A 14,535-nucleotide genomic window follows, 5' to 3' on the forward strand; every position below is an offset into this window, starting at 1 on the left:
TCGTTAACTTGAGTGGATATTCTCTGCGTTAAGAATTTATGAATCTAAGAAGAGCCCTTCTGGATCAGTCTAGCTATGCTTCCCTTACTGACTGATAATGCCTCCAGAAGACCCACAAGGAGGGCATCAAGGCCACCCCCCCTTTTATTCCCCAGTAGTTGGCATTCACGGCCTCTAACCCTGAAGGGTCCACTTAACCAACATGGTAAACTTGATCTCAGGGCAGGGAATGCCATAAATCCTGTGTTTTGTGAAGAGGACACAATTCCATTTTTTCCTGTCCCAACTTCATAGAGTGCCACCTTAAATCTGTGGCCATCAGAAACAGTCATTGGGCACCGTTGGCAAAATTCTGTTTTGTGTCTTCTGGTCAAAACCTGAAAGTGATGCCATGCCTCTCTAGGAATTGCCAGAAATGCTATGGGGTTATGCTGTCACTCCAACAGTGATTTCTTTTCTCCATTTGTCTCCCGCCAGCCGACAAAACAATGGCAGGCAGTGGGGAATTGCCGGCAATCCTACTTAGCAGAATAAAATGCCAGAGTCTGCCCTTCAAAGCTGTAGGCTAGAGATCAGTTGTAATCCTGGGAGATTTCCAAGTCACACCTGGAGGCTGGCAAACCTTATGAGTACCTCTCCTTTTAAACTAAAGCTGTGACCAGAAGCAAATAACACTTCTTAGTGCAGCTGTTCAGGGCCTTAAACCTGTCCTTTTTATGGAATCAGACTGCTTAGGCAGGGGCGACAGAATGCTTAGGCATGCTGCTGGCAGGGGCGCATAGGAATCACAGACTATGGACAGCTGGAGAACCACAGTTTGGCCACCCCTGGTCTAGGGAGGATGGCCATTTTAGTTCAGGTTCTGACAGTTCTGAGTTTGATAAGGCACTGTTTTGTTTCAACTTATGAATTGTCTGTATGCCTCTCAATCTCTGCGCTATCAGCTGTGGGACGATCTCATTGGGAGTGAATCTCCCAACTCTTTGTGTTCAGTGCAATATGGATCACCCCAATCCTTTCTTCAGTGACTAAGTGGTGAAATACTTATTATTGGTCTGCTCTGCCAGGCACTCAGCTCAGTCACCAAGGCAATCCCCCTAGCAGCCATACTCACTTGAGCATGCCGGTCCCAAGCCCGGGTAAATGGGGAGGGCTAATGAAAGACCTGACAATGTACCTTGTAAAAAGGTTTTGCCAAGAAAGTCCTATGAGAGAGCTCTCAAATGATTTCAATATGGTCCCCAATGGTGAGCCCTTCATGCCAGAAAATACCTAACAAGTGACTGAGGAGGAGCAAGGACCTGCAGCAAGTAGCCCTGGATTTTATGATGTACCTGGGGAAAATCCGGTAGGAACCCCAGATGCTGATGCTGCCAATGGTGAAAAAAGGGTCTGTGCTTTATGAAGATGCACCAAATAGCAACTTGGAAGGTTAGAGGACTGACTCAAGGAAAAATGGAAATTATCAAAAGAGAAATGGTCAGGTTGAACATTGACCTCCTTGGCATCAGTGAATTACACTGGACAGATTATGGTTTCTTTCAATCAGAGTATTTTACAATCTACTATTCAGGACATAATTCCATAGTAAGGAATGGCATGGCTTTCAAAAAATATTTCTCAAGCAGTGGAAAGTTTTTTGAGGATCAATGATTGAAACACAACAATTCAAATTTGTGTCAAACCAATAAATATCAAAGCTGTCCAAGTATACACTATGACAACTGATGCAACAGAGCCAGAAATTGAAGACTTCTAAACCACAATTCAAGACACTAAAACAAGTACCAAAGAAGGATGTCATTTACATAATGGGTGACTAATGCAAATGTTGGCACACAAGCAGCAAGAGACATTACTGGCAACTTCGGATTTAGAGAAAGGAATGATGCAGGGGATTGTCTGGCACAATTCTGTCATGGAAATTGCTTTCACATCATGAACACTTGGTTCAAACAGCATAAATGTCACTTATACATTTGGACGTCACCAAGTGAACTACATAGAAACCAAATTTACTATATCTTATGCAGCTGATAGAATCATAGAATCATAGAATCATAGAGTTGGAAGGGGCCATACAGCCATCTAGTCCAACCCCCTGCTCAGTGCAGGAATGATGATGGTCCAGTTACATCCTTGCTGTCAAAATATCCAGGTGCTGGTTCTGGTTCAGATCATGAACTTTTACTGCCTAAAATCAAAACAAAACTCTGCAATATCAAGGAAGTTAAGGAGGTTTGATGTAAATAAAATCCCATTTGCATATGCAGTGGAGGTAAAAAGTCAATTTCAATGCAGCAGATAAGATGCCTGATGAACTGTGGCAGGAAATTCAATCAACTGTTGTTGAAACAGCAGTTAAACACATACTGCACAAGAAGCCAGAAAAATGATAAAAATGGTTATCCAATGAAACTACAAAAATAGCTGAATGTAGAAAAGCAGCAAAAGCTGCAAGCAAGAGGGAGGAAGCAAGAAAATTAAACGCGGATTTTCACAGGGCAGCAAGAATACACAGTGAAGCTTACTGGAATCAGAAATGCAAGCAGAAGATTACAAAAAGGGACACACAGGGAAAGCTTTCACACAACTAAAGAGGTTCCAGATGCCATTTGCTTCTTTCAAAAGCATTATCAAAGATAAACAAGGGAAGGAACTGACTGACCAATGGAGCATCAAGAACACATAGAATAAGAGGGAATACATAGAAGAACTGTATGCATGCAGAATGGAAGTTCACTGTCTTCAAAATGAAAATAGAAATAGAAATAGAACTGGCCATTCTTGAAGAGGAAGTTGAATGAGCCTTGAGTCAATTGCCAAACAACAAGGCTCCAAGCATTAACATCATACCCCTGAAACTGCTGAGATGTATACCAATTAAAACCATTGCAACTTTGTGCCAGAAAATCTGGGAAACTACTAACTGGCCAGAGGAGTAGAAATGATCTGTGTTCATCCTACTACCAAAAAAGGGTGACTCAAAAAACTGTTCCAATTACAATAGCCCTCACTTCTCATGTTAGTAAGATCCTGCTAAAGATCATGCAACAACGCATAGCAACAAACATTGAAAGAGAATTATCAGATGTTGAAGCTGGCTTTCGATAGGGATGTGACACTCGTGATCACACAGCAAACCTGCACTGGATTTTGGAAAAGTCATTTAAATGTCAGAAGGATGTCTGCATCTGTTTCATTGACTACAAGAAAGCTTTTGAATGTGTTGAATGTGTTGAGGGAAGCCCTAAACAATTTGGGGGTGCCAGTGTATTTGATCAAACTATGCAAACCAAGAAGTCATTGTACACCATTTGATGGCACTGACTGGTTCAAAGTAAAGAAAGGAGTGTGCCAAGGTTTTATTTTTTCACTCTTCCTGTTTAACTTGTATCCTGAGCTCATTATGAGAGAGACTGAACTCAAAGAATCAAACACTGGAATTAAGATTGGAGTAAGGAATATAAATAATCTTCATTATGCTGATGATACTACCCTCCTGTCAGAAATTAAGGGAGGCCTAGAACAGCTGATTGCAAATGTCAATGAAGTAAGAAATTTGACCTTTCTTAAACACTAAAAAAAACCCAAAAAATGTCAATTGCAAAAAAACCCCACCAAAACCAGACATGTCACAATAACAATTGATGGTGAGGAGATTGAATGTGTTCAGTAATTCATTTTTCTTGGATCACAAATTGGTGGGAGTGGCGATTGCAGTAAATAAAACTCAAATTTCTCTGGGTCACTCAGCAATGATGAGCTTGAACTGAACATGGAAAAGGAAGGACCACCAAATGTAGATTAGTTAGATCTATCATATTTCCTATAGCCACTTATGGCTGTGAAAGTTGGATAATTAAAAAATTGGACAAGAGAAGAATCAGTTTGTTTGAACTCTGGCGTTAACTTCTGTGGGTTCCATGGACAGCAATTAGTCGAAGGACCACATGTGGTCCGTAGCCCACAGGTTGGGGATCGCTACTCTAAGGTCTTAAGGGCTGGAGAGTACACTCACTTTTCCTTTGTCTTTCCTGAAACTGACACTGACCTGACCTCCACATTCTGGGCCGTGCCTCATATGGGGCGATGGGCCAGCGTGGTGTCGTGATTAATAGCAGTGGCTTCTAATCTAGAGAGCTGGGTTTGATTCCCTGCTCCTCCACATGCAGCCATCTGGGTGAGCTTGGGCTAGTCCCAGTCCTGAGAGTTCTGTTCTCAGAGCAGTTCTGGCAGAGCTCTCTCAGCTCCACCTATATCCCAGAATGTCTGTTGTAAAGAGAGGAAAGGAAGAGGATTGTAAGCTGCTTTGAGACTCCTTTGGATTGTGAAAAGTGGGGTATAAAATCCAACTCTTCTTATCCTTCTTGGAGAATTTGTCTCTCCCCCCCCCTTCTCTCTTTTTTACTATGGGCTATTTCCCTGCATAACTGGGGAGTCACCCAGATCAAGCAGAGCTTTTCACTTTGCCTGGGGGCGGGGAGATTGGTCCTGTTCCACCACCTGGCTGACCCATTCTTTGTGATTCTTGACGGAGTTACGAAATGTATTGGACACAATCCGTTTTGTTTCAGAGGGTAAACTATGAACGCAGCACTAGAACGCGGCTTGACGGTTGCTGTTTTGTATGATTTATTGAGCATATGAAATACTATTGTTTGGTACATAAATAAAAATGTTAAAATACAAACACCTTTGTTTCCATAAATCAGCCATTACAGATTGACTCATGGCTGGAGATGAAGCTGCGGTCTGTTGTGCCTGATGGGGAGCCGTCTGTTTCTGTTGCCAGTTGGGAAATAGGAAAGGAAATAATGTTGACAATATAAACTATCAGCATGGCAATAAAGAAAAGGAAAGTTTTATTAACTGGGCTTAAAAAACGTCGGTTCGGTTCACGGTTTATTTAGCTAAGCTGGGGGCTGTAACGTGGAAATCCGTTGCTGTAAACAGAGCGAGTAAAACAGAAATCCCCAGCAAAGCAAAAAAATAAAATATACCACAGAGCCAGCTTCCTTCCAACCATGTGGTCAGGCAGAAATTGTTTTGCATATATATACCACCTGTCCCTCTTGTGGTGTAGAGCCTCTTGTGGCGCAGAGTGGTAAGGCAGCCATCTGAAAGCTCTGCCCATGAGGCTGGGAGTTCGATCCCAGCAGCCGGCTCAAGGTTGACTCAGCCTTCCATCCTTCCGAGGTTGGTAAAATGAGTTCCCAGCTTGCTGGGGGGTAAACAGTAATGACTGGGGAAGGCACTGGCAAACCACCCCGTATTGAGTCTGCCGTGAAAACGCTGGAGGGCATCACCCCAAGGGTCAGACATGACTCGGTGCTTGCACAGGGGATACCTTTACCTTTTACCTTTTTACCACCTGTCCCTATTTACCCAGGCAACTGTGAGTTATCTGGTTTCTCACCTCAACATATAAATGTCTTCATTTGGTGCTAGTTTGGGCCTTTGGAGCTACCTCATTAAAACTATTAAATCCTAGATTTGCTCTTCACAGTTTGTACTCTTTCTAAGGATCTCCTGAGTGACGTTTCTGTTAGGGATCAAAAAACCCTTCAGCCTTTTTATACATTAAATATTCCATTGCTTTTTTCATCATTAATTTTAACCCATTGCTTTTCTGTAGGGTTTTCTATAGGTAACTACTGTTGATCTTTGTTAATTGATGCAGGCCTTTTACTTTATTTTAATGGCAATAGAGTCAAGTATGTGTGTGAAACATGACTGAATTTTGTATGCTCCTTCAAGGACTGTTGAACAAAACGATCTTGATTGATGAATGGATAACTTAATCTCTCCTGGACATGTATAAAATGTGTGCTCCTCATTGCCCCAGAATAATATTTTACATAGATGGCTCTAAGTGGTGATTAGACAAATTCACTAGCAGTTTCAGTTTTGTAGAACATCTGTGTTTGTAGGCAATGTATATCATTGGAAGCTTCAGGTGAAAAGCTCAATAGAAGTTGTGGAACAGCTTTCTCTGTCTGTGAAGATGGTGGGTGGCAGGGTCTGGATTGGTCTAAAGCAGCTTCATAGTGGTGGAACCATGCAATGGAGGTAGAGATCAATCTGTGTTGTGTATGCATAAGCTCAGAGGTTGAAACCCTCAGTTGAAGGATCTCAGATGTTAGGAAAGAACCTTTTTATTCCTGATACCCTCTGATGGTATGCTCCAAATGCCCTGGTGGTGCTGGGCCCTTGGGTCGCATGTTTGGTGCCCACTGGGTGAGGACATTTTCAGCCATAGTCCCCTGCTGGTGGAATGCCACTCAGATGAGATCCATCCCTGTGTAGTTTCCAAGATCCTCCTGGCCACCGATGGGGGTTGGGGTGGTGGGGTTGTCAGATCCAGGCTGGCATATTCAAGGAGATTTAGGGATGGAGACTGGGGAAGACAAGGGGCTCAGTGGGGTACAATACTGTAGAATCCTCCCTCCAAAGCTGCCATTTCCTCCAGGGAAACCGATCTCTGTACTTTGAGGATGAGAGTTGCAATTCCAGGGCATCTCCAGATCCCACCTGGAGGCTGAAGTTCCTAGCCCCGTGGAAACTTCCTAGGTTCCCAAAGGACAGTAAGCCTGGATATTTCTATCTTATATGGCTTAAAGTTGTATCCACAATTATCAGCTACGAGTTATATATATGTGTGTGTATGTGTGTACTGTTTTGATTATATTTATTATGTCTGTTTTAGACCATTGTGAACAGCTCGAAGTCCCACTCTGCGGGGGAGATGCCCTTAGGGTGGCAATGATGAGGGAGAGCAATTGAGGCCTCTGCCCCATAGCTGGTATCTCCTAGAGTCCTTTCCTAAAGACGTAGAACTAAGTCTTTCTAGAGGCACGATAAAAGTTTGTGCTCATTGGCACCTTTAAGACACACAAAGGCGCAATATAACTTCCAAGCGCTTGCACAAGGGTCGTTTGCTGAAGTTGGTCGTTTGCTGCCCTTCTTTACTCAGGTGATCCCCTTCCCGATGTCCTGCGATTTGCAGGGGGACTGCGCGTGTCGCGACCCTAACGCCCGAGAGCACAATCGACGGGATCTCCGCGGCTTCAGCTTCGGATAACTCAAAGAGGACGGGAAGAAAAGCGAAGCACCGCCGAAGGCAGACGAAGAAGAGACATCATCACATCCCCTTTTCTGGTATCGTTTCTAAACATTTCAGCTGCTCAACCGAATGGCATTTCTACACCAGGGACCTTTAGAACTCAACCAGTCTGCCTTTCATTTCTTTGCCCAAGGAGAACTGAAATATTAGGGGGAGGGAGAGGACGAGGGGGGTTATTGTATTAAATGTATCTTAATAGCGAGAACAAGCAAAACAGTGACCGCAAACAGTGGAGAACTTCGGAGAGCTGGGGCTGGGAGAGAGCATGCGTTACGCATCCACCTAATTCAAACCATTTGTGGTTGAAGTTTTAGGATTGTATGTTTTTTGGTTACATTTTGCTTTCGTATCCAGATTACGGCAAGAACAAGCCATATATAAACATATACCTAATATTTATAGGGAGGAGTAGAGGGGGTGGAAAGAGAGAGAGTACTCAAGAGAGTATGCCATGGCGATCGAAGGATTTCCGTAGTCTTTGCTCTCTCCGACATTTCGTGGCCGAAACAGTTTGTGGAAGAGCCCGGCCTCCTGGGTAGGCCCAGCCTCATCCAGTGCGGACAGAACCAAAGTGTGGGGAAAAGATGGCTTCACTACAGGTAGGGAACCCTGTGAGTAACACTGCTCTGCAATTCTGGGGAGAGGGCAGAAGCTTCCTAGGAGGGGAGACCAGAGCTGGGGAGTCTTGCCTGTGGCGAAGGACTGAAGGCCCCAAGCTGCTAAAGGTGGGGCCGAGGACCAGAGGTATACTAAGTGCACCACCAGAGGGCGGGGTGGTGGGCGGGACAGAGAAGAGGGCCGACCAAAACCTCCATCCTTTTTGCCATTCAAGCATATCTGCTGCTGCTACTCCTGCTGCTGCTATGTCCCATACAACCGATCCCCCTTCCTGTGTCAGGACAGGGGGAAACCAACCTCCAAGCAACCAAACAGTCTGCCTTAAATTGCTTTACCTAATTGCCTGCATTCCAAACCTCCAGGCTGCCTCCTCAGTGCCAAGAAAACAAGGCACCCTCCAGCCAGAAAACAAGCCACTGGATCCTGCCCCTGCCCCTGAAATGACTTAACACCCCACCCCCTAAAAACATAGAGAGCATTTTCCCATCACCCCATCTCCCCTCTTTCCCAAGACATAAGTGTGGGCTGGGGGAGATAGGGGAGAACAGTTCCAGGAGCCCAGAGCTGACTTCATCAGTATTAGGAGGACAGGGTCTCCTTCTTGCCAGAGAAGGGGCATCTGGTGCTACTGCCTTTGCCTGTCTCACATAGGCCACTCTGGGGTCAGCTTTTTGGTGGTTTTCACTGGGTGCAATCCATGCTGCTCCAAACTCCTCATTCTGCATCTGGAGACCACCTATGAGCTCCCTGTAATGCATAACATGTGCAAAAATGGCTATGGCCCTCTCTGTCCCGGGATAGGAAAATCAGAACATCTCACTACTTTGCCAGGGAATGGCAGCTGCAGGGACATATTGCTGCTAATGGGTTCTAAAACAAAAACAAAAACACACGTGACATCCCTGTAGTTTTGACCCCCCAACCCCCATTTTATTTTCACTTTGAGCAAATCCATTTATCATAATATTTTCTCTTTCCATGCACCAATTTTCTCCCATAAAACTCGCACACTGTCATTTGCAAATCAGAAAACCCTCATGATGCATGTATCACACATTGTACTGATGATAAAGTGGGCCTAAAGCCTATGCTCAACTGCATACCCAATACAAACCAATCACCAAAGCCAACAGCTAAAGGCACAGCAGAATGAGAAACAAATATAAAAAGACATGAGCTCAGGGAACATTTGCTTTATGATTTAAAAGTAATGATGCCCCTCTGTTGGCATGTCTGTTTGCTGTTTTGCTGGGGAACAAACAAAAAAGCAAAAACAAAATCAGTTTCCTTGCAGCTTTCCAATTCTGTGTGAGTGTTGAAAGACTATTTACAGCCACTGGTGATCTTCTGTGATAAAAGAAAGATTGACATTTGCAGAATTCTGAACAGAAGCTGCCAATTGATGTTCATTGCAGGCATAAACTGTATAGTTCCCATGGGAAGCCATGGCCATTAAACATAACACCACTAGAGGTTTGTCCTGTAGGTGCGTCTTCCTTAGCCCTTTCTGATTCAGCCTGTGTAGAACCTTCAAGGCAGGGAAATGGGCCACCCACAGAACTGGACATTCCCGGCTCCAGTTATTAGCAGGAGAAAGCAAATCTCATGTTTGCATTCCCCATTTGACTGGAAGGTTCTGGATTTTGTATTATTCAGAGCTGTGCAATCACCAGATTGCTACTTCTCCCAAATTCCTCTTTAATGGGCGCACGCACACACAAACACACACAGAGTCTTGGCACTGGTGCCCTTGTACAGATCACATGATTCACTGACTTATTTCTCCAAGATTCACAATCCAATCTTCTGCATTCCAGAAAAGGGGGGGGAGATGATGGCTTTCACAGAAAACGATGTGGCCTCTTCCCAAGACAGCCCTGTCACTGCAGATCCTAGATCGGAGTGGCTGAACTGTGGATCTCCAAATGTCCATGGACTAAAATTCCCATGAGCCCCTGCTAGAAACACTCATCGTGCTGGTGGGGGCTCATGGGAATTGTAGTTCATGGACATCTGGAGAGCCATAGTTTGGCCACCACTGCCCTAGAGTAAGATTCCTCTTCCTCGGGAGCCGCCCCATTGATGCAAGCAAGAAGGGCCAAATGTAAGGGTAGAAATTAGTCCAGCAAAACTAGGATAGCTCATCAGGCCTCCAACTGCATTCATGCCCCATTTTCTCCTCCATCTTTGGAAGAAATGGTTTTGCCAGTTTCCAGGTCAGTGAAATCTGCATGAGAATGGCCTGTCCAGGGTGCAGGGGGGGGGGAATCCAAAGTGTATCGAACTCCTCAGACCCAGTAAATCTCAACAAAGCCATGCAATCATTACCCACTTTCCCATGGGGTTGAATTCAATTCATACCATGACACAAGTCATGGTTCTTTTGGCCAACTTAACAAAAAAAGGCACACATGACCCAGCTTATGAGAGAACGATATTCTCTGTGGCCCCAATTAACTGGGGAGCCTTCTTCTCCTTCCCTCCATCCCTGCCACCCATAGCAAGATGTTCTGGGCTAACCACTCCCTCTCCACCCTTTTCACTTAAATGAACTAGAGTTGGTGGCCTGGATTTCCATGGGCCGCTGAGAGGAGGGTTCCAGCCACAGGAGGTCCTTTGGAATCAGGCTTCAGCTACCTCCGTTCTGGTGTCTCTTGGTTGTAACTGTCGGTTTGTTCTAGGTTTTACCTGTGTTTTGTTTTTTGTCTTAAAAAAAAGAGAAGGAAAAAGGTTTGGGTTTTGATCCTCAAGATTACTTAACAAACGTTTCTTGCTGCAACTGATTCAAGAGGCATATGGGAAAGACCAATGAGGGTGTTTTTTTTTTTTTTTTTGCACAGACAATAGTGTGTGTTGGTGTATACATGTGTGTGAGTGAGAAAGAGAAATGGGGAACGGGTGAGGGTGGTGCAGAAAGAGTCCTGTTTGATGGACAAGTTCTATTTTGGAGTATTTTTTAAACATGAAACATCCATTTTTGCCCACCAAGGAGGGAGAGAGAGAGAGAGAGAGAGAGAAAGAGAGAGAGAGAGATATTTCTTGCATATATTTCCTGTGAGGGCTTTATGATGTCATGGACAGAAATCCCCTTCAAAAGTTCTCCTGCACACTCTTTAGAAGTGAATTGGAGGTGCACAAGGACCCTATAGAGCAGGGATAGTCAACCTGTGGTTCTCCAGATGTCCATGGACTACAATTCCTATGAGCTCCTGCCAACATTTGCTGGCAGGGGCTCATGGGAATTGCAGTCCATGAACATCTGGAGGACCACAGGTTGACTACCCTTGCTATAGAGGCCTTCTGCCATTCCTGTTCACTTTACCTCATTGAGGGATCATGGTAGATCTACCAATGCAGACCGTTTTGTTGGCAATGGGCAGCAATAACTGTCTCATTTGTTTCCTCTAGTACTTCATGATGTTTAAAAAGATGTGCTCCTGACCTCTTGGCGTTCTGTTGTTTTGTGCTTATGTGAAGGAGGGCAGTCCCCCCTCAAAGATAGTCTAAGAGCAAAGCGAAAGTGTCATTTGTCTGTAAGAATGGGTCCCCTCCCTCCATAGTTAGACTGCTACCAGTATTTCATTGCTCTTCTAACTGCACAATCTCAATTCACAATATTAAGAGCAAAATAAAATAAAAACAAAATTAAAAAGTCAACTTTTGGAGGGTGGGTAAGCTGCTAAAAGGACCAGACCGATGAGTTTGGTTTATGGGGAGCAGATTTATTCCATGTTCAAAATTCCTTTCATTGCCTTGAAACAAAGATGGCCAAGTGGGAGGTGGGGCAGCAGAGAGGCTCGATCAGTGTCAGCCCCGAGAGTGTTTGGCTCTCTGTTCCCATGGACTATTTGTCTGAGTCCAACCTGCAGTCAGAAAAGAGACTTAGAGAAAGGCAAGATAGAGAACATGGGGTCATCCATGGCTTGCATTGCATTTCCGTATGTGAGTTTTGAGATGGACAGGTCAAAAATCCCATGTATCTGGGAGAATGCCTCTCCTGGGGTTTTCAGAGGATTCTATCCAGACTTAGGAAGCGTTACCTGAATGTGGGCCCCATGTTTAACAGATGAGGCCTTATTTTGGAACTTCAGCTATCTCCCTGAACTTCAGCTACCTGAAATTGCACCTTCTTGTAGAACTCAGTCTTAAGAAATCTGTCAGCAGAAGGAAATAAAGGTGGGTCTACATCAACCCACTGCCTGCACCATTTTTGGGGGGGTCATTCTCACCCATGGTGCTAGCTGGGAGAGTGGCAGTGGGGTTGCAAACATTCAGTGTGACGAAAGCCCTAGATTTTGGTTCCAGCAATATCCAAAGTTTACTTCTGGCCTTTGTGGATCTGCCATGCTTATTCATCCTTAAAGAGATAATTTCCCAAACTCTGGCGTGAAATAGCTAAATGTGGAATGGGATATCTGTGAGGCCCACCATGATCTTTGCCCTGAGGATGGGATTCTCCTGGGCCAGGCTGATGGGGATGTAATGCTCCAGCCACACAAATAGCTTAGTCTAGGCAGAACATCTTGGTTTTAACCAAGTCCCTAGAAGATGGCGTTTTTTTCCAGCCACTTTCACAACATGAAGCAGAGATTTCATGGTTAAAATCACAGCTCAGTCTTGGAGAAGAAAATGTGGGAAGATGTATATTGGAGATTGAGACAACAGGTCTGGAGACATCCCCGGATCCTTCCCACTGATTGGGATGTGCTGTTTTATTATCAGGCCTTTCTTTGTTAATGCAATTCAGTGTATCATCATTCAGTCCACAAATTCTCACTTATATCTTGACTACGTGTGACTACGTATGCCTGCCAAGGGATTAACTAGACAGATGGCATGTGCCAGCAGTGCTAGTGATGGTGGAGCTGGATGTGATCTTTTTCCACCTCAAAGAGGTAATCAGCATTTTCAGGGCAGGCAGCACAAGCCTCCTCCCTCCCCCCCCCCCAAGGTCCACCTCTGAAGATGTAACTGAGCAGGCTTAACTGCATGGACAGCCATTGGTGCTGGTTGAGTGTGTGTATGTATGTGTGTGTTTGTGTTACCTTTTTAACCCACACAGGGCTGCATGCCCAGCTGGAATGAACCCAGCACTCTCCCTTGTCGGATCAGGGCTGCAGGTTTTATTAAATACGATTTTTCACCAGCAATTAAAAGGTGGAGGAATGGAAGACATGGTGGCGTTTACCATGCTTAGAACCTTGGGTGGAACGTTCCCAGATGGGTCCCCTTTTTGCTTCCTTTGAAACAAGGAGGGGAGGGGAGGGGGCAGACCCCCATGTCCCCTTCCCTCATTTTTGCCCGCTGACTCCAAAGGAAGCAAGACTGGCATCTTAACGTATTCCAAGATATATATGTAATATTACATATATAATATTATATATATATAAATTAAATGTAATATTTGCAAATAAAACTGTGATTTCTTCTAGTGGAAAGAAAAATCAGTGTATTCCTATTACTGACTGCTCTTCCATATTTATATACCATATTGTATCTTGTTATTGTTATGATTATGATGGTTACTATTAATGTAATTTTATTATGGAATCTGTTTTGGCACCTGCTCAATTTCGTGCCAGCCAATACTCCAAAAATGTGCTATGGGATTATTTTCACTTCTACTGGTCTACTGTATAAAAAAGAGAGAGAGAGAGAGTGAGTGAGAGAGAGAGAGAGAGAGAGAGAGAGAGAGAGAAAGAGAGAGAATTACGAGAGGCAAAACAAAAACACAGTTGTAAACCTTTATTTCTGTACCTCACGCCTGTAATTTTGCTGCTCCTGTTTTTTTTTGGTCTGTTTTGTTGCTGCATTCGTTTGTTTAACGAATCTAATTTAAATCTTCAAGCAATATATAAAGATGTAAATAGTAAAAAAAAAGCTTATTTATTAAGATCGTCATCTTTTTAAAAAAAGTATATTTACACAATTGTTTGTCTAATTTATTATTATTATTTTTTTAGCGCCGTTCTTTTCTCTACAGTCGTTCTGGATTTTTTGGGTTTTTTTTTTCTGTTCAGTCACTTTACAGCAGGGGTAGTCAAACTGCAGCCCTCCAGATGTCCATGGACTACAATTCCCATGAGCTGGCAGGGGCTCATGGGAATTGTGGTCCATGGACATCTGAAGGACTGCAGTTTCACTACCCCTGCTATGCAGGATTCATTTCAACAGGTCTGGGTTGTTTGTTTGTTTGTTTCCTTTGCAAAGACTTCTGTTTCCTGTTTTTGTTTTTCCAGGTCACATATTTCACTTATTGAAAAAAAAATAATAATGATAATGTCAAGGACATCAGAACTATTTTCCCATTGTCGATTCCTATATGTTAAAGTTCTATATTATATAAATATATAATAGCTTGTATGCGCCAATATGAACAGTCTGTTTTTGTATATACCTTAATAGACATGGTTCACTCACACATAGATGGTCTTAACCCTGGAAGAAGAACAACAAGATTTTAAAAAAGTATACACTTGTATTAAAGAGTTCTGAACTAGATGCGGGCTTTTTGTTATTCCAACTTGCTGTGTCTTTGACTGGGTTTATTTCACGTGCCATGGCTGGGGGAAAACACAGCAACATGTACAAACCAATATACACATCCTTGAGAGCCTCTCGAGATGCCCTATGCAGGGTTAGATCGTGGCTGACCAAGCCCAGTATTGGTTGTCTCTGACCAGCAGTGGCTATGCAGGTTCTCTGCTTCAGAAAGGTCTTTCCCAGCCTCTTGGACATAAATCGAGATTGGTGTCCTCCCCCCCTCATCACACATACCTCTGAGCCTCAGT

The 14,535-nt window shown here is 43.9% G+C and overlaps 1 protein-coding gene across 1 annotated transcript in view; it reads left to right on the forward strand.

The window, feature by feature from the left end:
- PAPPA (pappalysin 1) overlaps positions 1 to 14,245 on the forward strand; it is a 286,657-nt gene extending 272,412 nt beyond the window's left edge. Inside the window, exon 22 of the mRNA XM_077305078.1 lies at positions 6,977 to 14,245. Coding sequence (XP_077161193.1) covers positions 6,977 to 7,084 — 108 coding nt within the window. The 3' untranslated portion in view covers positions 7,085 to 14,245. The remainder of the gene's footprint in view (positions 1 to 6,976) is intronic.
- Positions 14,246 to 14,535: the final 290 nt, after the last annotated feature.

The sequence above is a fragment of the Paroedura picta genome, chromosome 12 (genome assembly GCF_049243985.1).
Source record: "Paroedura picta isolate Pp20150507F chromosome 12, Ppicta_v3.0, whole genome shotgun sequence".
Lineage (NCBI taxonomy): Eukaryota > Metazoa > Chordata > Lepidosauria > Squamata > Gekkonidae > Paroedura > Paroedura picta.